Source organism: Theobroma cacao, chromosome 9 (genome assembly GCF_000208745.1).
Source record: "Theobroma cacao cultivar B97-61/B2 chromosome 9, Criollo_cocoa_genome_V2, whole genome shotgun sequence".
NCBI lineage: Eukaryota > Viridiplantae > Streptophyta > Magnoliopsida > Malvales > Malvaceae > Theobroma > Theobroma cacao.
The window spans coordinates 674,462-697,485 of NC_030858.1; the positions used below are offsets into that span (position 1 = coordinate 674,462).

Here is a 23,024-nt window from a genome sequence, read left to right on the forward strand (position 1 = left end):
CGTCTAGTTGCCCTTCAATCCGCGTAACATTCTAAGTTTCGAATCTTGTTTTTCAAGATTACTAGGGAAACTTGGTTACGTAAAAAGATTTGTTACAATTTTTTTCTTCATGAAAGAGAATTTTTTCTTTTTTGGGTCTATTTGAATAGTTGATGGTGTTTGTGTACGCAATGCCATTTTCCAAATTTAAGTCAAACCCAAAGTAGAAAGTGGAGAATAAAAGATGCAATAATTGGACAGACGAAAATTAATATGGAAAAATACGAATCCAAACAAATTTGCTTTAGACCATACAATTCGTTTTGGGTCGTATGAAGTTCAACGCCAATAATGCAGAGAGGAATTGGGAAAACCGCGTGAACAAAGTTGCAAACTCTGTGGATAAATGATATATCAAATTAAGACGCAAGCCCAAGGACTTAATGAATTCATCATTATTTCTTTGGCTACAAAACAGTATATATATATATATATATATATATATATATATATATATATATATATTAAAGTCAAAATTAATAGGAATTTAGCCATTCAACGAAAGATTGAAAACATTAGGATACAATATTTAGACACTTTTCAAATTTTGATTAAAATTATACAGAGTTATATTAATTTGAGAAATAGACGCTACGTTTTAAAAAAATATCTGTTGTTGGATACATAAGTCTAACCATTAATTAACCGTTAAGGTTTTCATTAATTTGTTGACGTGGTAATATTTTTTTAAACAATTTTACTCTTGTTAAAAATTATAACACTATATAAACCTTTATTTTTCATTTTAAAAAACTTACCTTCCTTCTCCAATCGGATCTAGCGTTCTTCAACTAGATCTAGGCTCCTCTCTTTGAGGAGGTGTGATTTGGAGCTTGAGGTCGCGCTAAATCTAGCACTCGTCGACGTCAAGAAGTGTCAGATCTGAACACAAGGTGATCGACTTGTGTAAAAGAACGTAGTCGGTTGGTCAAATTGTTTGAAAAAAGAAAAAAATTCAGAGAAAGAGAAAAGAATATTTTAATCTTTTCACTTTTTCTGTTAACAGTGTTAAAGACTTTTAGGATAGAATATTTATTTCTCAAATTAATGAATTATCGTGTTATTATATTCAAAATTTGAAAATGTCTAGATATTTTACCTAAAATATTAATTTCCCTTCATCCCACACTTTATACTCAATATCTTCACATACTGTTAATCTTACGTAATAAGTAATTGTTAAGATAATTATACAAATTATTTGATTAATCAATTTGTCATTGGTAAAAAGAAGAATGTTATTTATTCGAGAAAGATGGCATTAAGTTAAGGTTGAAGAGAATTTTGGATGGAAAAAGTGCAAGAAATTAATAATGAGGATAAACCAGTTTGAGAAGTGATGATTGTCTGGACAAAGTTTCATCAACCAATTAAAGAAAAAGTCAAGAAATGATATTTAAAATTAATAAATGCCAATCATTATCAGGTTGGCAAGGTGGCCATACTGTCGGTCTCGTTTTGATCTTCAGGGAAATTCATGGCATCTTAGGAGAAAATAGAAAGGAGAAGAGAAAGAGAAAAAAAATAAAAGATAACCATGCAACGATACAAGAACAATAACAGTACTTTTAACCCACAAATGATCTAATCCCCAAGACGAAGAAAGACGACGTAAAAAATTTTTTACCATTTTTTTTGTTTGTTTTTTGTGAAGAACAACAGAACCCTAATCTCGTTTCTCCTGACTCGGTGAGCTAAGTGGAAAAAGTGTCAAGAGCTCCGGTGGGTTGCTTCCTCTAGGGGTATTTAATGGTGATGGGTGCAAGAAAAAGCCCTTCCCGGCAATCGCCTTTTCCTCCTCAGAAACCACTGGAGATGATGGTGACAGGGGTCCGGGACTCGAGTAGAAGAGTGATTCAGACCCCAGAGGAGTCACCGGACTGGGAACCGGCGACTCGACCCTGCGAGCTTGGCCTGGAGAAGAACAGTACTGATGCTGGCTGTTAGGTGAATTGCGTAGTGTGGTGAGACCAAGCTTGATCTCGAGCTTTCTCATGGTGTGTTGCCTGCGTTCTTGGAGCTTGAAAGGTGGTCGACGGCGTGGCCCTGTCGGGTCACCACCACCAACAGGTAAGGAAGGTTTCGAGCAGACCCTTCCAGGGATTGTAACAGGGAGTTTCTCCACGTCGCTGGCGACTCCCGTAAGCCTTTGGACCAGGTCCCTGAAGGTGTTTGCGTCGGCTTGAACAAAAGTCGTCGGCGTTGGCGCCGTCGCAGGTGATGATGAAGCTATGGCGTTCAGGTGCTTTTCCATTTGAAGCAGTTGGCAAGAACAGGAACTAAAAGGGAACTGGCTTAAGACAACAAAGTAAATTTCTTGTTGATTGTTTTATATATAGGGAGGAAGAGAAAGAGAACGTTTGATGGAATGTTTGTGTATGGGCATACGTATGGCTAAAACCAGGGCATGGGCTTTCCCTTTCTTTCCACCAAGCAAATTTGTTTTATGAAGAAAAATTGTAACCCAAATCTCAAAGTTATACTACTTTTAATCAGGATCTTGACAGCTATTTCAGATTATTGTTAATAAATATATCTGATGTAATTAAAAGTTAAGACTATATACTACATAGAATAATAATAATAATAATAATAATAATAATATTGCCTGTCTCTTTCATACTTGGTGGTATTGTAAGCAGAACTCTATATGGGTTTATATATATGTATCCCATGCATCACTGTATGTTATTAGCAGGTCAAATATTTTCACATCGTTAATACACTGACAGTATATATATATATATCAAACATAAACTTAAAATTACTATGGTGAAATAAGATTATATGGAATGTTGCAAGGAAATCATAGACATATGATGATGATTATTAAGTGTGTCTGAATACCGAGATGGATCCAGAGTGATTTCTATTGTTTGTATTCTTTCTCTTTTAATGAAATCAAGAGTCTTGACTTTTTAAAAAAAATTATTTTATATTATTTATAGAAAAAAAAACCCATATTCAAATTTGGATTTCACTATCAAGCTGATGATTACAAGGAGATTAAATGAATATATACGACAATGATTTGAAACAGTTGAAAGTTGCTTTGTTAAAATTGGGTACGGAAGGGTAAGTGGTTGCTGTCAAGTTGGCTTAATTAGGTTAACATCTCTTGTCCCTCCTCCCCTACATATTATCACTAAAAACCCTATGCCCAACAACGATATCTTGTAATCCATTTGTTAAGGGCAGGGAGAATTAATCTGGCTATCTTATCAGGAAGAAGGCTTTGGAGGAATATATAGGAACAGGTACTGCTTGCTTGCCATATAAAGAAGCTAAGAGAGGATTAGACCCCATAAAAACTGCATCTTACCTGATGATCAGGTAGAGTGTATAGAGACAACTAGATATATATGATTGCTCCACTTAATAGTTTTTGATTTTTGGTTGGATTTGAATATGACTAACCAAAGGTAAGCATGATAAGTCCCATTTCATCTAATAGAGGTAATCAAATTAAGGCAAAAGAATTTCATTAACACCTCAAGTATTATTATTATTTTGCTTTCTTATATTATCTTATCATGTTTGTGTCTTTTTTTTTTTTGTTAATATTATTAATGTTACGATGTTGTTAAAATGTTATAATTTGAGAAAATGAAACTAAAAAAGTTGGGCTTCAATGACTTAAAGATTCATGAATTCAAAAATCTAAGCTAAATTGATACTTGAATTTGGACCGATTCGATTAATTTTTTTTTATAATATTTTTAACCGAATTAATCAAATTGCCTTATATAAATGTTTTTTTTAGCTGATCCATTATGGCCTGGAAAGATGGGCCGCTTGATGGGCTTCTCGTAGGGCCAACCCAATACCTGATACTGTTATCTATATATATATATATATTTATTTTGAATTTAAAAATAAAGTTTGAATATTCTCTTGAAATTTATAAATATGTAAAAAGATTTGAGTGTAAAACTTGTCATGGCACAACGAAGAAAATGCCAATAAACCATTCAATTGAAGAAAAAGTCGATCAAAACAAGTCCTGTTTGAATCATGCTTTATTGTTTAGATTGAATTTATTGTCTTCCTTTTCAGACATGGGAATAAGGAAAATCATGCTTTCCTTTCTGTTTTGTTATAAATTTTTAGTTAGTAAAAGATGAAATGAATTTATAAATAAAAGATTTTATTTTATTTATAATAAGTATATTTTGTCAGTTAAAAGTGATGAATTTGTGAGATAAACCCCTGAATTAACAAAAAAAAAAAATGTGACAGGAGTCTTCAGCTTGTATACAGGCAAAGGCCAAGCCTTGAACCAACCAACAATTGCAAAAATCAAGTTTTGATTTTTCTTCTTGGTTTCTTCCTGCACGGTCCAAACAAGACGTGGGGCGCTTCCTTCCTCCGTAGATATAGTTAGCCAACAGCTTATAGCTCGCAGATTATCTTTTCATTCTTCCTTTCTTTCTCTTTGAAAACGAGGGAAACTTTCGTTGGTTTTGCGCCACAAGGAAGAAAACCCATCCCCAGAAACCCAAATTCCCCACCTATTTCTTTCTCTTTTATAAACAAAAAGCTAGCATCTTTGCAGAAGAAAATAGTAGTAACAGAGGGGTGGAAATGAAGAGTTGTGCGAGCTGTTACGGCCCGGTGATCGTGGGCAAGTCGATTGACAAGAAAGACATGAGCTTTGTATCAACAAATAGAGTGGCGTTCGGTGCTGGGGTTGTACCCCAAGGTTCAACGACGACTGCAAGGTCCAAAGGTTCAAGGGGTTTGTCTGTGAGAGCTTCTGCTGTTGATTCTTATGAGAGCTCTTCTGATTTCGTTAAGCGTATGGAAAAAGCTTGGGTCATCTCTCAGGTACAATTTTCATTTAATGTTATTGTTTGTGGCCTGGAATTTCAAATCTTATTAGTTTTGGGTGCCCCAATTCAATTCTATCAATGATTCAGCTTCCATGATGGTAGAATTTCAAATTTGTTGCAAATTTGTGCATTAAAACGCGTTTCTCGAACTAAAAGGGATTGAATTTGATTGGATTTATGTAGAATGGTTTATTTATTTATTTTTTAATTTTGTAATATGTGATATTGGGTGGTTGATGTTGAATGCAACTTAGATATTTAAATTCTGGAGAATTTCTGTATGTAAATGGGAAACAAATTTATCTATATCAATGGCTTTTCTTATTGAATTAAGTCTCTGGTTGAGTAAATTGGGGAGTGGATATTTTTCTTTACTAATTTTGTATATATTTAATTACTTGGTTGTATCATTTCCCTGGTACTTGCCAACTCTATTGTAGTTTCATTAATTCCAGGTTTGATACTTCATTCGGTTGATGTGAAAAATTATATAACATAGCATATATATGTGCTATGACATGGCAAGAATGTTCAATTTCCCATTGGTCCATTCAGTTTCCGCTGTTTCTAGTGTCATTCCATAGAGAAATGCTCTAGGAAAGAGGTTCTAAGATAATATTGATGCTATTGAAATGCATCTGAGATGGGATTTTGAGATTACATCCTGCTTTAGCAGGGGGAAAAATGGATAGTTGTTCATGCTCAACCAAAAGGATTGTATTCCTTTCTTGTAAGACACTTTTGGGAACTTGTTGAGTCCTTGAGCTAATTAAAGGCTAAAAGCCAAACTCTCTACAGTTTTTGGGTCCTAACCTTTTCATCCTTCATGATTTTACAGCAACCAAGGCCAGTTGCTTGTTCTTCATGCAAAGCCAAGGGGCACGTTGAATGCAAGTGGTGTGGGGGTACAGGCTTCTTTATCCTTGGCGATAATATGCTCTGCCAAGTTCCTTCTAGAAATACCAGTTGTGTAATTTGTGCTGGGAAGGTACATATTAAAACTATAGGCATCTCTATATCACGTACCTATGCATATCCTCGTTCTTTAGCAAGCTAGAGCGCTTGCTATACAGCCAACTACCCAACTTGCTTAAACATTTTTTCCTTTCATGGTTATTGTAGGGATCAAAGTGCTGCTCTGACTGCAAAGGAACTGGATTTCGTGCCAAGTGGTTGGGTGAACCTCCAATTTCCAAATAGTGGATAGTTTCTCAGTTGTTGCCTGTTGCCAAGTTAAAATGTTGTACGCTGCAAAACCACCATAAAATTTATTTGCTATGTCCAGTATGAATACAGCATAGCTTCTTTGACTCCAAAGTATAAATCATACCATGTATTTTTTTTGTTCATGTACTTGTACAATCTTGTCTCCTTACAAAAGAGAGAAAGAACAACAGTTGTTACTTATTGATTGAAATTGTCAGAATGTAGAATAATTCATTGTTTATCTAGAAGAAAGTCTTACTTTTTTATACATAGCAAGGTGAAATCACTTTTCAAAATTGAACAATGGTGAATTATGCAGAGCACTAACGGACAATTTCTTCAAGTTAGACTGATCAATGCCTGAAATGGTCTTGCAAATTGGAATTGCTATTTCCTTTTACATGCAGTATATCCTTGCTATGTACAAATTTGTACTTCTCTTGTAATTAACTGATGGGAAGACAAATGCCTTGCTCATTCTGTATGTTTGTTTTCTTTACTGTACGAAAACAGAGATTTTTTTATTTTGGTAAGAAATGGGAACCCTGCTCATGCTTTTTGTTCATGAATTAGCTTGCATAAACCATTCTTACTTCGCACATATTGCAATCTTGCTTTCTGTTAAGGAAGGAATTCATTTTTGGAAAATGAGAATTTTACTTGCATATTTAAACAAAAAGGAAATTTGAAGAGCATAGTTCCAACAGTAAGAACTAAGAAGAGAATGATCACAGTAATGGAAAAGGAGAATGATCTAATGCTGAAAAACATTTGAGCTAATGAAAGAATATGACACATTCACATTACAAAAACATGAATATACAAGATTTAATGTTTGTCAGTTCACATGTGAATCAACTCAATGAACATGAATACACAACACCTCATAAGCACAAAGTTCTTGGTAAAACTAGAATGTTCAACTCATTGTGGATTTCTTTACTCATCATCCCTGGAGTCCCTGGTGAAAGTTGTTCAGTTGCTTTGAACAATAGCTGAGAACAGTAATTTGTTGACATCCTCAGACTTTGACTCTTGTGTCTCGTCTCCTACATCAGTGTTACAAAATTGTCAAGAAAAGAAAACGTTAATGCAAACCAATTCCTTCAGACAAGATTGTATCTCAAAATTATTCCCACATAGGGTTAGGTTTAGGAACCTTAACCAAAATACCCTCACTCCTAAAGTCCAGGAATAACAGGAAAGAGAACTTTGGCCTTATGTCCCACTCAGAAACTCCTGTAATAAATATTAAAACAAGCTCAAGGAACTCCATCAATAATATCCCTTAGAACTCAATATTTTATAGACTTCATGGTGGATTAGCTCCTCGGAAAAGAGACAATAGAATACACTAGTAAGAATGGACAAAAAGTCAATCTGTACCATCTGCGTATCAAATCTTATAGGGAACAAAAATGAGGTTCTAATTCCCAACGCCTTTTTCTGGGTGTCCGTTTAGAGCAACTTCAGGCCACCAACATAGTGAACCAATCATGTACGCTCACCTTTCCAATCCGAAATGTTACATCCCCATCATAATCTCTTTTTTTCTAATGAAAATATTATGAAGAATGGTATCTGCCATCATTGAGAAAAGCAACAAACATACCTATTCTTGATCGAACTTGGACTGTCCACTCCTCAATGATCTGCATGAGGCGAAACATCAAAGTGGTGAGAAAGCTTTCTTCTAAATCATATATGTTTGAGTGTATGTGAAATGCCAGAAACGAAGTGCATAACATTATGACAAATTTAAGTTTCTGTAGGCTTTATAAAGACCATGTGAACTACCCACAAAACATCTTAGCATGGGTGTTATCTTAAGCAGAGCCCACCAATGGTTTGATCTAGGTTGCTTGCTGGCAAGTGGTGCAACCACTTTAGACACCACTTGGAAAATAGGCAACCTTAACATATTGTGCATTAAACATTAGCAGTATTGAACAATATCATCACCGGTAACCATCATGCTTATGTCATAACCGTATGCTTCCACTGATTACAACAGTAACAATGTCTAAACGGACACAGCTTGGAATTGAGGAAAGAAATGGAGGGAAACCTGGTTGAAGTTGGCGAATGCCGGATCATCAGAATCACTGGTGACGGGAATGCCCATTGGTGCTTGCATATGCTGGAGTAAATTTCTGTTCCCAACCAGTGTTGTCCTAGCCTTATCAATCAAATCCTGAAAAATGAAATCAATAAACAAAGGGTCAACTCCATATACCAACATGTCTCTCAACTTCAAAAAATTTAAACTTTCAATACGAAACCCCTCTGAAGATTCTTTAGATTTAAAGAAAAACCTGTTTGGCAGATAAAAGCTCACGGCACTGCTCTGTCAAGCTCGATAATTCTTCCTGTATCTTCTTTATTCTTGACACCAACTTCATAGGATTCGCCTGCAATCAGCACTCCATAAGTACCTCAATTGAGTTGAAAAACTTTCCCCATAATGCAAATTTAGAAATCTAGAATGGGAATTGTAGAATTTTGGCTTACATTATCAGGATAAATTTGTTGAAACTCCTTCTCGAGCCTGTAATGAACCACGAGCAAATCATGGTTTGCTTTGCTGAACAAATTCACCAAATTATCTGCCGCTTGATGATGGCTTTGTTCCTGATGATTCCGATGACCCATCCTTCCTCTCTCTTCCGCAATCACACCCCAATTAGGGTTTTCTTCTTTTGAATTTATGAAATTTGCCGCCTGCTACTAAAGTGTAGGACTTTTTTATTTTTAAATTCACGCGCCTGTTAAGAGCGTGCAATTTATGGGCTTCTTTCTTTCCCATAATTTCACTTCACCACCTGCTTTTTAACATATTTGCGGAATCGACCTCAAAGACTCTTCTTTTTCTTATCGATTGATTGATCGAACTCCGACGCTGGAGAAAGAACAACAATGGCGGACGAGGAAGAGAGAGTTCTAGAGAACCAGCTAGAGCTTCAGTTGAAAGAGCAAAGAGACTCACTTTCTGCCTTAAACGATGCTCTCGCTTCTGACCCCTCCGATCCCGAGCTTCTCGCCGTATTCATCTCCTTCCATCCCTGTTTTCTCCTCTCATGTATCGTCGATTCTCGCGATATATAATTTGAATTTTCTTTTGAATTCGTTTGTTTTTTGATTGGTTTAGGTTCACGAGGAGCTTGTTGTGGCAATCAAAGAGGCAGAGGAGGGGCTTCTGAATCTCAAGCGTGCACGTTTACTTCGAGAAGCTGATTTAGCGTTTAATGTTTCAAAGCAAGCCGACGAAGAGGTTAAGGCGGAGGCTCTTGAGCCGAGTGATGTAGAAGTGGAACCACTGGAGGAGGAGAAGGAACGAAATTACCGGGTCGGGTCGAAATGTCGATTTCGTTACAATGACGGGCGGTGGTATGACGGTCAAGTTGTTGCATTGAACGGTTCTGATTCTGCAAAGATTTCTTTCCTCACACCCACTTCAGAAAATATGTTGGTATGTACAAGCTTGAGTTTCTATCTGGTACCATGTCTTTTGGTTGTAGGAAAGTTAATACTTGAAAATGTAAATCTTCCATTGTAATGCTTTTGGAAACTTGAGAAAGTTATGAATTTTTCTGAAAAGGGAAACATAAAATGATGCAATAAGGTTGTGAGGGTTGGAATGTGTTATTCCATCCTGGGCATTGGAGTTCCCTTGGTGAAGCAAGCATTTCAGTAGAAAAGTGCTGAAGAGAAATTTAATGGGATTAAAAAACCTTTAGAATGAGTTTTCCTTCTTTGTTGATGGATTGGTTTGAATTTCATAATGTGGCCTTCGGAATACAGTAAAGTACAAGTCTTCTCATGCAACCATGAAAAGTTAAAAGGAAAAACTTCTACTTGATTTTTTATGTGTCATGCACTTGCAAATATAGGATATCTTTTAGTCTAGCTGATATAGCTGATAAGCAAGAACTGCATACGCGTATTATTTGAGTGAGGTAGTCAGTGATGGCTGTCTTGTGATTGCTATGTGAGTTTTTCTACTCTCTCATGTTGCTTGTTTGTTGTAGTTGTCTGTAAATTGGATGTAGTTTTGTGAAGGAATGAAGAACTATTCTCTTTTGCTAACTAAGCAACGTTTACCTTTCCAGTGCTGAAAATGATGCTAATAAATCTTATAAAGTAAAATCCACTTGTTTTTGTCTAGTTACTAATGCTAGACCACCTGAGTGCAGATATGCAAGTTCTTTCTGCAACAACGATGTCGATTTGGTGCTAATTGCCGCTTATCGCATGGTATGTTGCAGTCTTCTGTTGTGTGGATAACATCCACCTTGTATTATGGAAAGCATCATAAAGACAAAAAGAATTGTTGTTTTACATAAACCCTATTCATTCTTGATGGAGAGCTAAGACTTCTGTTCCGTATGAAGAACATGTAAAATGACAGATAATCCTAGATGTACATTCTACTCTTTCAATTCAGCCATAGGCTATTTGTGTCTGGCTCTTATTTGACGATAAGAATTAAACGACAGATCGGTGCTGCTATGTTGTATGCTCCAAGGGCTATGTTTAGTATATTATAACTCCAGTTCTTTTTAAAATTAGTTTTGGCATGGAGCCATGGACTATTAGCCCTAGCCTTTTACATGGCATTTTCACCCTCATTTCTTATTAGAGCATCTGGGACACTAGCTTCATTTTTCACTTTGTCTTTTCTTGCAGTTGCTTCTAATATTTTAGAGTTAACATTTGTACTTTCACAGGAGTTGATGTCCCATTATCTTTGCTGAAGAAGTATGCCCCAACCATGTGGGAGCCGTCGATGGTTGGGTCCAGTATTTGGGCACTCTCTGATAGTAAAGTTGGCATCTGGAGGGAAGCTGAACTTGAATCATGGAATGATCTACTCAGAATGGGAAAGGTTGTTTTCCGGGATAATGGAAGCTCTGCAGAGCTTGGGGTAGAAGCTCTGATGTTGTCTGAGTTTGCACAAATGACTGATGAAGAAGAAAGTGAACTAAGCTCTGAAGAATCTGATTCTAGTGACTATGAAGAGGAGAGCCCGGGGGGTTTAGGTTTTCTTGAAAGCACTGCTCTACAGAGAGGTATCCAGACAGAAACTACCATCTTTGCTAAGTGGGAAAATCATACCAGGGGTGTAGCTTCGAAGATGATGGCCAATATGGGTTATCGTGAGGGGATGGGTTTAGGCGCATCTGGGCAGGGAATGTTGGACCCAATCTCTGTTAAAGTCCTTCCTGCTAAGCTATGTCTTGATCATGCACTGGAGTCTCATGAAAGTGACGAGAGTAAAGAGAAACGAGGGAAGAAAAGAAGCAGGGGTGGCAAGAGAAAGCGTGAGAAGAAGTTCGCCGAAGCAGCTCGAGCTGCAAAAGATGAAGAGGAATCGAGACCAGATGTTTTTAGTCTTATCAATAACCAACTCGCAATGCATAATGATGCGGTAAATGCTGCGTCAACAAAGAAACAGCAAAATAAAGGCTCCGGAGAGGAGAAGAAAGTTGATAGGAAGGCATTGGTTGCTTACGATGATGAGGTGAAGGAACTAAGGTTACGTGTTGCAAAGCTTGAGGAAATGGTGAGCAGGAACAGAAAGGAAAAAGCTGTTTATGAGGCTGCCACAAGGAAGTTAAATGAGACTCGCAAGGCACTCGCAGACGCTGAAGCAGTTCATGCATCCGCATCAAATGCAGTTGTTAGCAAAGAAAAAGAGAAGAAGTGGCTAAAGTTTTGATATGTAATATCCTTACATTGTTATATACTTACAACTATCCATGGTTTGGTGATAGATTTTACACAACACAAAAAAAAAAAAAGAAAACCGTTGTTTCTCCTTTGCAGTTTGCATGAATCATTTGTGTAGTGTTAGAAGATTAGGGTACCAGTTCTTCCATAGAATAATCTTCTTTTAACAAAAAAAAAAAAAAAAAAATCTTGTAGATTGATGCTCTTCCAGTCTTCTAGTGATATATAATATATATTTTTTCTAAAATATAAAAAGTTGTATCAAAATTTAAAAAAACTAAATAATTAATTATGTGTTTTACCATGTAAAAGTAAAAAATATGATTATTTTGACTTTATACAAAGAGGTGAAATAATTTAAAATACTCAGCATATATTTTTTTTAATAATAAAGTAATTTTTTAAATTATTTACATTTTAAAAAATAAAAAAATAATAAAAATATAACAACTTCTACTACATATTTAAAAAAAACCTCAAAGTAACTTTCTCGTTGCTATATTACTATACATGTTTTTAGTCTCTCAACCCATGAGTCAGTCAAACTTTGCAGGAGAGTTAGTCAAGTCACGTTTTGAAATCTCTTTTGTCCTTTAGTCAAGTCAGTAACAACTTCTATTACATAATTAAATTTAAAAAATTTTAATAAGTATAATTAATATTTATTTTATTTTAATAATTTTTATATAAATTATGTAACTTATCAATAATTATTTTTAATATATTACATTTTCTCAATATAAATATTATTTCGTTATGTAATTAACAAAATATTATTATGTCAATATTAACATATATGAAAATATAAAAAAATCAAGTGTTTTCAAAAAAAATTATTTAAATAAAAAGATTTTACTTAGTAAGACATGAGAAAATATTTTAAAAATATTAATTTTTTTAAAATAATTATTTTTAATTTATTATTATTACTATTATTATAATATTTTTTAAATTTAAAATTAATTATTATTTTCATTTATAATATTATTAAATTTAACATTATTTTTAATAAAAAATTCAACACTCACACGCGAAGCAGGGCACCACTTTAGCAGTGTTTAATTTAAAGCAATTTTAATGTTTTAATAAATTTAAAAAAAATTATAAAAATTTATTTTTTATACATTTAGCAATAATTATAAATACAAAAATAATTTTAAACCTTTCTCTCCAAGTAATTTCTCCGTCTGCCGTTAATTAGTACTCCTTTGTATTCATTTCTTTGTTGGGTACTTCTTCTCCAGGACTCTAAATCTTTCTTTCACTCTCCCAAAAGCAAAAGGTCTTCCACTTTTTGTTGTTTTCTTTTTCCTTTTGAATGGGCGAAGCAGTAGTGACCCCAAACAACGATATGCCAACTCTTCCAAGAACTCCGCCGCCAACGATCGGGTCGTCGTTGATTCCGGTGATCAACAAGCTTCAAGACATTCTTGCTTCTTCTGGTACCGAACTGTCCGATATTTCGGTACCGCAGGTGGCGGTGGTTGGCAGCCAGAGCAGCGGTAAATCGAGCGTGCTCGAGGCTCTAGTTGGCCGTGATTTCCTGCCTCGGGGCTGCGATATTTGTACTCGAAGACCACTGGTTTTGATGTTAGAGAACCGTCCTCCAAATTCAGGTGACGAAAGCAGTGAATGGGGTGAGTTTCGCCACTTACCCGGCCGCCGCTTTTATGATTTTTCCCAAATTCGTCGAGAAATTCAGGTTCGGTTTATCTCCATTTATCTTTCAAGTTCTGTGGACTATTTTTGAGTTGATATATAGATAATTTTTATTGAAATCTCACTATATTGTCAAATAAGGAAATGGTTACTGCCTTGTGTAGGCTGAGACTGAAAGAGAAGCTGGTTGTAACAAAGGGGTTTCAGAAAGTCAGATTCGATTAAAGATTTACTCCCCGAATGTCCTTAACATGACACTTATTGACTTACCTGGCATTACCAAGGTTCCTGTGGGAGATCAACCTAGTGATATAGAAGCAAGAATTAGAAAAATGTTAATGGCATATATCACCAATGAAAATTGTATCATATTGGCTGTCAGTCCGGCAAATTCTGATTTAGCTACATCTGATGCGCTACAGATAGCTAAATTAGCTGATCCAACTGGTAAGTTGCGACATCTGTGGTTTTATGTTTGGGTATGTATGAGTTCTTTGCTTTGATACCTATTGCAAGGGACTGACATATACATTTTCAGGTTCTCGGACAGTTGGTGTAATCACCAAGGTTTGTGTTATTCCTCTTTTACAAGTAAAATTTAATGAGTGATTTAATCTTTCTCATCCCTTGTTATTGTTGTCGTCCTCACCAAATGACTACGTATTTGTTGCAATCTTTCTGTGCAGCTTGATATAATGGATAGGGGTACCAATGCCTGTAACTTTTTGCTTGGTAGAGTGGTTCCACTTAAACTTGGTTATGTTGGTGTTGTAAATCGCTGCCAGGAGGTACAAGTTATTAAAGGCTGCAGTTGGCAGATTCAGAATGGTTTATCTGCAATTCTGCTATGTTATTGGATAACTATACTATGTGTGTGTATGTGTGCCCATGTGTTTGTTTCTGTTTCATAGTACTTTTTGTGGATTCTTTCCTTTATATTTACTTTAGAATTAGCTACTTTGCAGCAACCAGTTTTTGGTGATTAGGACTAACAATATACTTCCAAAATGAGTATGACCTGGGTAAGGATGTTGCTAAATGGCAATGCAAGGGGAGACAGAGTGCTTTTTAAATTAATTATTGTCACTTTTTTTTTTCTTTTGGTTTCCTTTACAGATTCATTGAATAAGTGAGGTGGAGGTGATATTTGTTTTTGTTGTCTGTTACAGGATATTAACAAAAACCGTAGCATTCAAGAAGCACTTGCGTACGAGGAACGCTTCTTCCATGATCATCCTGTATTTTTCATCTCTCAAATAGAATTTTGACTTCAAGGTCACCTACTTCACAGATAATCTGAACATTTTGCTCTTGCTTGAAACATATGTATTGAAGGTGTATAATGGTGTTTCTGATCGTTGTGGCATTCCTCAATTGGCGAACAAGCTGAATCAGGTTGGTTTATGACCGCATTCATTGAACCCCTAATTCTTTTGACAATCATATATTTTAGTTTTATTTTGCACTTCTTATATTTGTCTCTATGTGATGAATTTGTCTCTTTCCAGATCCTAGAGCAGCATATAAGAAGGGATCTCCCACATTTGAAGGCTGAGCTAAACTCTCGTATGCGTGCAGTTATGAAAGAGCTGCAGATGTATGGAAAAGTTGTGGAATCAAAGGTAAGTTGTCACTGTGTTGCAATCTCTTCTATTGGACAATGTTAAGTGGTGCTATCTTACATTGTTTGAGTTTGGTGTAGTGGCTTTATTTTCTGGTTGACCTCTCCATGTATTACCATTTGATTTTAGGCTGGATGCTTAATAGACTGTAAAATGTATTCAAGAAGTTACATGAGGCCTAAGTTATCGTTGGGGAGTTAAACATTACCACATATCTTGTTTTCTTTGTATGACAGTGAACAAATATTTTATTGGTGCTGATTGTTGAGGTCTAAGCAATAGTCCTTACCATTTGGTGATGGCTGCTTCTTGTTTTGAATATTCTTAACCATATACCCTCATATTCATGAATTTGCAGTAGTAAAGCTGAGCATGTTTCTTAGACAAAATGGATTTTTTTTCTTGGGATTGTTAGCTTTGTTAAAATTATTCTTTCTAATTATTCTCATGTCCATATCCAGGCAGAACAAGGAGCAATTTTATTGGACATTCTTAGAAGATACTGTGATGGTGAGGTTTTTATTTTCCTTATTATAAGTTCTAATTTTGGCATATCGTATATGTGTGTATTCTATTCCATTCTTGATTCAACTTTTTAGTCTAAAATATAGGACTTTTGTGTCACTTCTTCTTTTGGTAAAAGATGGGGAGGGGAGGAGAGAGGTTGGGGGGGGGGGGGGGGNNNNAGGGGAGGGAGGAGAGGTGGGGGTGGGGGGGGGGGATGGGGTTAGTGGTAATTGTTATCCAACTTTTCTCTGTTGCAATTATTTCTTTATACCTTACCAATAATTGCATACAAGATTGTATATTGTGTGTCTTTTAGTTTTAGCTGGCATCTTTTGTTAAAGTTCATTATATATTACTTTTCTCTTTCAAAAAATTTTCTGTTGTTGCAAGTTTCTTATGTGTTCTCATTATTGGAAAGATTTTTCTGCTACGGTTGATGGAAAAAGTCAAGACATGTCAACTAAAGAGTTGTGTGGGGGAGCCAGGATCCGCTACTTTTTTCAGTCAATGTTTGTGAAGCCCTTAGAGGTGATGATTGATTTTGATATGTTCATTCTTCTGAAGTTATGATGTGATTGATGCTCTATTGTTATGTTTTTTGTGGAATTTTCCCTTTTAAGGACCAGGTGACTAACTGCGTTTTGTAGGAAATGGACCCTTGTAATAGTCTGACTGACGAGGATATTGCATATGCCATTAGAAATTCCTCTGGTCTAAGAAATGTTCTATTTGTGCCAGAGGTGAGTACAATAGTGATTAGTGATTACACATGTTCTCTCTCATTCCTATTACTTTCCAATTGTTGAAATCAGTGGATCTTAACAAGAATGTTTTTCATTGGGTTTCAGGTTCCGTTTGAAGTTTTGGTTAGAAGACAAATAGCTCAGTTGTCAGACCCTTGTCATCAATGTCTACGGATTGTCTATGATGAACTGATAAAGGTGAGAACAGTGCTGCTTGTAGTGCTGGGATCTTTAACATAATGAAATTATGATTTTAATATGCGGATATGATGAATAAAGTAAATTTTCTCCAACAGATCAGCCAGGCTTGTGAATCAAATGGATTGCAGAGGTTCCCATCTTTAAGAAGGCGTGTAAATGAAGTTGTACGGAAGTTTTTAGATGCTGCTGCTAAGCCTGCTGAGAGTATGATAGGAAACCTCATTGAGATGGAGGTTATTGATTTCTCATTTCCTTTCTTTATATAATGTCTACAATAATGTTAGAATTAGTGCCTATGTTCATGTAGGTTGACATATGCTTGGCAAAGGTTGTGGTGGAGCACTTAATTAATAGCAATCCTACAGCATGTAACTGCCTTTATTGAAACAATTATGTAATCACAGAAAGTAAATGATTTTAGACCCCAGAATTTGTTGAAACACTTGATCACGTGTAAGATGAAGCCATCAAGAATGGGTGCCATAAAAAACATGACATGGTAAGGAATTCCTAAAAACCTAGGAAGATATGTGGATATGCATGTAGTTGCTTCCGTGTATGACGTGTGTGTGAATGCTTTATGGAAATATCCACTGGGTCAAAAAGATAACTAGTAAGAAACGGAACAAACTTCTGAAAAGCTTGATCAAAATGTTGAGTTTTGATGATTCAGCCCTATATGAATTAAGAGATCCAAAAGCTTGTTGGGGTCTGTTTGTTGATTGTGTAGTTTCACATTGGTCATTGTTTGCATGTAAATTTTCTTGGGTAATGCTCTTATGGTATTTTGCTACTTAGAGCCTGTTTGGCCTAGCTTTTTTTTTTAACTTAAAAGCTATTATTAAGCTTTTATGAAAAATAATAGCTTTTAGAATTAAGGTAAAGTTGTTTGACAAACTGTTTAACAAAATAAATTATGTAAGCTCTAATTTCGGTTAAAATTATCATAAAGGGTATTCATGCCATCTTTAATCACCTAATAAGCTATAATGTAATGCTTCAAGTTTATTCATAATTTCAGATGTTAAAATCGAAGAAATCAATAAAAAAAAGGAATAACTTTCAAACTTGTATAGTAGCAATAGTATTAGTTTTTTGTTGATCTAACAAGCAATCGGACCATGATGCTTCAATTTCTAAAAAAGAAGAGAAAAGAGAAAACGATGTATTTAATATTAAAATTTTTTTTGGTGAAAAAGAGGGAAAATCTTTAAATAGTATCTGAATGCAGTTTTAAATTTTAAGTTTTTTTTCTCTTAATCTTTGTAAGAACAAAAAAATTCTAGATTTTGATATTCTGTTGTTGGGTCTTTTATTTTTTTATTAGTTTTTGTAGAGAGAGGTAGAGAAGAGGGAAATCGTGATTTACGTTGAAGAATGGTAATTTGTATAAGGAAAGAGAAGAGAGGGAGATTAATTGAGAGAGGGGTATTTCCTAAAAATTAATGTGCTTTTAAAAGAAGAGAAGAAAAAGCTCCTCTCTGGAGTTTTTTTTTAAGCTCTTTTTTTAAAAAATTTGTTCTTAAAATAAAAAAGCTTTTTTTTTTTTAAGAACTTCTCAAAAGATCATGTTTGGCCTGGCTTTTGCTTTTAAGAGGTAAATAAGCTGAAAAAAAGTTAGGCCAAACATGCACTTAATGTCTTTGTTAATATTTGAACATAATCAGTTGCCATTCATTTGCATTTTCCTTGAGAGGGGATTTGGGAGGGGAAATAATGGCCAATTCCTACTGTTAGCACCTTCTTTAGCATAGCAAATTTAGCACCAACTGTTAGTCTTTTGCAGTTCTTGGTGGGTATGAATTTTTCTGCTTTGGTCTTTTAATTCCATTTGATATTTAGTCCTTTATTCTTGTGTTTCTCATAGAAAGCAACTGTTCCTTGGTTGATCAACAAGTTTAACTAGTTTGCTTTGGTCTTTTAATTCCATTTGATATGAAAGCAATTTAGTCCTTTATTTTTTTGTGTCTCATAGAAAGGAACTGTGCCTTGGTTGGTCAACAAGTTTGACTAGTTTGGCATGCTGAATTTTATATTACACACCCTTTTATGATTCACTTACTAAGATATAAGCTACCATGTCTTATATGGCTATCATGTATTTCACTTTTTCTATCATTGATGATTATAAAATTTTATGTGTTTTCATCCTTTTAAAATATCAGATGGATTATATAAATTCTTCACATCCAAGTTTTATTGGTGGGAACAAAGCTGTTGAGCTTGCTGTGCAGCAGATGAGATCATCACAGGTATAGCTGCAACATCAATTGAATTAATCAACCAATGAAACATGCAGTTTAATGAATTAGCTTAACTTTTGAATGCGTTGATATGGCTGTGGGGTAGAGGTTTACCCCTTTAGCATGAGTTTGTAGGTTTAGGTTACTCTCTTTGTTTCAACATTCGTTTCACATGTGAGACTGAATATGGAAGATACAAGTCAAGTTTGAATTTGAATCTGAAGGATGTGGAGGGATGGAGAGTTAAATATTTTATGAAAGCTTACCTTGTGACATTTGTTCCATTATACAGAATTGAATAGCACATGATTGGTGATTGGTAAGGTATCTGTCTCTAAGGTTGATTCAATGTAATAAAATCTATTTGAATTTAATAACAACAAATCTATGTTTACAACTATATGATTCTTACATGGTTTCCCAATTCTCATTATTATATGATTTTTACAGCAAAGAATGGGTATGCAGATGTCTAGTTGTCAACTTTCTACCTGATAGAGACCTTTTTTACTTCATCTTTGTATCATTCAGGAGAGAGTGGATATTGAAAGGGTACCTATGTCTGAAAGGAGCCAGCTATCCTGGACTGTTGCTGCTAAACCGGTTGTGAATGGTGCGCCTAACCAGGTGTCTGTTTTTAAATTTTTATTTTATTTTTTCTGGTAAGACAACTGCATTTAGGGAGGAAGGAACAAAAAGAAGAAGGGAAATTTTCCTAAAATGAAATTGCTAAACCATAAAGTTCTCCAAGCTTCAGGCATTTATTTTATGATATATTAGTTTTCCTATCTGTTAGTGCCAACATATGGTGGTATCCATTTTCCTAGTTGGTAATAGGTGAATTTTCTTGTTGAGCGCCATAACAAACAAGCTTCATCCAGGCCCTTAGGTTCATCTCCTTGAAGTCTTAAAACAGAGTCTCAATCTAAGCCCTTCATCATATGAGGTGCATATCCTCAACTTGTCAAGTTCATATATTTTAGAGTATTTGAATGAGAATGTACCCTTAGTGTGCTGGACTTGAATGCATCATGCCTACCAGTGTTTGTACATGTGATTAAAACCCTTTTAATGCAATATGAAAATGCCATTGTGCTGCATATCACATGGGGATCCTTTAATTTTTGTGAGGAACAATCTTAAGCTAGGGGCAATTGTTGCATTATGGTTCAAACTACGGTGACATCTTGATGATAGAATTGGGTTAAATTTAACAAGGATCATTTGACGAAAAGAAGAGGAAAAAGAGGAAAGAACTATAGAAATCACAATATAGAAAGTTCATTTCAAGGGGTGTCATGCTTACCATTTACCTTGGGAGTACTCATTCTATGCTGGCATTTTGACAGGGAAATCGTCCTCAGTCAAATAATGAGAGACCTGCGTCAGCTGGTAATTAACTCTAATTTGCAGATCAGTTCAACTTTTTTTTTTTTTAATGGGGGGAAGGGGGATTCGAACCCTGTTCTCTAGGCAAGGGGATCATGCACCTACCAATAAGCAAATGCTCGTGTGTGAAGATCAGCCCAAGTTTGTTTGTCTTTCATTTATTTTTCTTTGCTTTCTCATATGATACTTATTATGACTGATTAACTGATCTTTTATGATAAGGGAAAGTTTGGGTGCAGTGGTGAAATTGTGGTGATTTTTCTTTTATATTTTGAGAAGAAAATATGAAATTTCTTTTTCTGTGTTTGTGATTGGTTTGTGTCAGAATGTTTCAGTGTATTAAGAACGTTTTGCAATATAGATTTGTATAATATGTATGATAACCTTCCACTTGGCAGAAGATATTATATAAGATCGGTGTATTTTGTATTACATTTGATACATCTCATAGCTAATGTCACTTAAGGAGTTTCTAACCCTTCCTCTGTGTTATGTACTTAAAAGAAAAAGTCATTAATATAATATTTGTAGCTTTTCTTTTTGAAGCATAGTATGTGTAGCTTTGAGAACAGAGGGTGGTTCCAAGTTAAACTTTGGTGTATAGTTACACAAAAAGTTTACCCTTATTTCTGAATTTTCTGAGCAAGTTTATGATGTGGACATAGATGATGGCCTTAGGCCTTGACATAAGCAGTTTCTAAGGCTGTTTATTACATGAACATTAACTTTGGTAACTTTTATGTAGGTGGTAGTTCATCTGCAAGGACTTGGGGTATTTCATCAATATTTGGGAGCAAGGCATCATCTGTAGAGAGTCCAGCTAATGGATCTAGCATAGAAACTCTTCATGAAGTAGAACAGAGGTCATCGACAATCCAACTGAGTGAGGTATATACACAATTCAAGAGATATGTATCTTTTTGAGTTAGATAGTGGAGACTGGAGAGTGCTTTGGCTCTACATAGCAATTTATCTAGCTTAACTTCAGTTCCTTTACCTTTGCCCTTGATTCTCAGCCTCCCTCAATCTTAAGACCACTTGAAATGTCAGAGAATGAAGCAACAGAAATCATTATCACTAAATTACTCGTGCAATCCTACTTTGATTTAGTCCGGAAGAACATTCAAGACTTGGTACCAAAAGCTATAATGCACTTTCTGGTAATACTTTTTTTTCCTGTCCAGTTGGTCAATTTTAAACTTTTATTCTAATAAATCTAAATAAAAATAATCTTTTTCCCCTTCTTATCAATGTGCCAGGTCAATCATACAAAAAGGAACCTTCATAACACTTTTATACAAATATTGTACAAGTATGTCTCTTGCTTTTGGTTGATGGTGTGTTTTAAAGTATATCATGTTTTAGTTTTCAATTTAAAGAATAGGCAAAATGGAAAAAGTTCTTTTGTCACTCAGTAGTTGTGCCTGGCATTATTTTCCGGTATGAGCTCCTAAAATAATTCTAGCGTCTAGTTTAGGTTTCAACTCATTAAGAGAATAAAATGTGTTGAAAGGAAAGAGGATAATGATGGAATTATTCTGATTACCTGAAGTCTTCAAATTTGAATCTTCAGGAATGTCTGCATGGTACATGTGTTTGTGCATTCACATGCAGAGTATAAATAATGAAATCCTGGCATTTCATATGAATGTAGTTTTCTTTTTTTTCCCCCCATTTGATTGTTCTTGTAGTGGGGATGTTGGTATGCATCCAGTTCAAGTCATAGTATAAATGGTTTGAAAATTTAGCATGTCTGGTATGGTGAAATATGCAGAGAGAACCTTTTTGAAGAACTGTTACAGGAGCAGGATGAGGTTGTTGCAAGAAGAAAGTACGCCCAAGAAATGTTGCGTGTTTTGCGGCAAGCTGTTAAGGTTTGTAGTTACTTTAATTTTGTTTATCATTGAGGAGGAACCTCTATATATATGTGGCCAGCCATTTTCTTTGATTTGAAAGAAGTTTCTTTAATATTTAAAGTTGTTTCCCTTATTATATATGTTTTTAGTTTCTTAAGTATGAGGAGATCTACATTGAGATACCTGCATTACATCTTTTTCTTGTCAGTTGTTGACTCTTGAGCTTTCATTTATCATATTTGTCTCTTTTTGACTGAAAATATCGGTTTGCCTGTTCTAGATGCTTGGTGAAGTTGACTCTGATGTGGAGTCCCAACATAGGACTACAAACTCAGGTCCTGATGTTAGTACTGGGTTGCCAAGGTTTCCAGATGTAACCAACAGTGGGAACAGTTCATCTTATCTATCATCATCCAGTAAGCCCAGAGCTCGGAAACTGCTATATTCAGAAGAGCCATCATTGTCTCTCAACTCTAGTGGTAAACTTAACTATTAGGTGGTTGGAATGCATGTCCCAACTGATTGAATTAGCTGCCAGTAGGGTGATTGATGCATCCCATGAACGATGGCTTATTCCTGGTTTACAGAGCTTCATAAATTAAAGTGAAATTTGGCTCATTAGGTTTGCACGAGTAGGGTGATCAATGTATCCCGTTAATGATGGCTTATTCCTCGTTTACGAAGTTTCATACATTAAAGTGAACTTTGCTAATTAGGTTTGCTATTTTGATATTCTTTTTCTACACAAAGGGAAGGTATTATTTGACTGTTGAGTTTGATCCGGGCTGGTTGTACAGTGTATAAATAGCAGGCTAGATATATTGCCTTGTATAGATTATCCAAAATTTTGTGTCCAAGGTACTTTTTTTGTCCAAGTGCAGCCGAGTTAGCGTTGGCAGAGTAATTTGGTCTCTGCTTTTATCTTGTTTTTATTCCTTTTTCTGTTCTTTTCCCACCCTTCCCCTTATTCAGATGCATCAAGTAACAACCTTGGCTG

At 35.2% G+C, this 23,024-nt stretch overlaps 5 protein-coding genes across 5 annotated transcripts; 3 read left to right on the forward strand and 2 right to left on the reverse strand.

The window, feature by feature from the left end:
- Positions 1,422-2,485, reverse strand: LOC18587679 (VQ motif-containing protein 31). The gene has a single exon (XM_007011611.2). It carries the CDS (start codon positions 2,291-2,293, stop codon positions 1,706-1,708), a length of 588 nt encoding a protein of 195 aa, XP_007011673.2. The 5' UTR covers positions 2,294-2,485; the 3' UTR covers positions 1,422-1,705.
- Positions 4,263-6,345, forward strand: LOC18587680 (chaperone protein DnaJ). The gene is made up of 3 exons (XM_007011612.2): positions 4,263-4,866; positions 5,710-5,859; positions 5,994-6,345. Exons 1-3 carry the CDS (start codon positions 4,624-4,626, stop codon positions 6,069-6,071), a joined length of 471 nt encoding a protein of 156 aa, XP_007011674.2. The 5' UTR covers positions 4,263-4,623; the 3' UTR covers positions 6,072-6,345.
- On the reverse strand, positions 6,833-8,816 carry LOC18587681. The gene is made up of 5 exons (XM_018127947.1): positions 8,589-8,816; positions 8,393-8,488; positions 8,146-8,271; positions 7,690-7,729; positions 6,833-7,126 (listed from the first exon to the last, which is right to left on the reverse strand). The coding sequence occupies exons 1-5, from the start codon at positions 8,727-8,729 to the stop codon at positions 7,053-7,055; spliced, it is 477 nt and encodes a 158-aa protein (XP_017983436.1). The 5' UTR covers positions 8,730-8,816; the 3' UTR covers positions 6,833-7,052.
- On the forward strand, positions 8,907-11,913 carry LOC18587682 (zinc finger CCCH domain-containing protein 22). The gene is made up of 4 exons (XM_007011614.2): positions 8,907-9,119; positions 9,226-9,546; positions 10,271-10,331; positions 10,805-11,913. Exons 1-4 carry the CDS (start codon positions 8,994-8,996, stop codon positions 11,794-11,796), a joined length of 1,500 nt encoding a protein of 499 aa, XP_007011676.2. The 5' UTR covers positions 8,907-8,993; the 3' UTR covers positions 11,797-11,913.
- Positions 12,986-22,931, forward strand: LOC18587683 (dynamin-related protein 3A). The gene is made up of 20 exons (XM_007011616.2): positions 12,986-13,509; positions 13,631-13,913; positions 14,005-14,033; positions 14,153-14,254; positions 14,636-14,704; positions 14,802-14,861; positions 14,975-15,088; positions 15,550-15,598; positions 16,014-16,123; positions 16,243-16,335; positions 16,444-16,536; positions 16,635-16,772; positions 18,705-18,791; positions 19,314-19,409; positions 20,132-20,174; positions 20,917-21,059; positions 21,188-21,331; positions 21,431-21,483; positions 21,946-22,045; positions 22,308-22,931. Exons 1-20 carry the CDS (start codon positions 13,126-13,128, stop codon positions 22,521-22,523), a joined length of 2,406 nt encoding a protein of 801 aa, XP_007011678.2. The 5' UTR covers positions 12,986-13,125; the 3' UTR covers positions 22,524-22,931.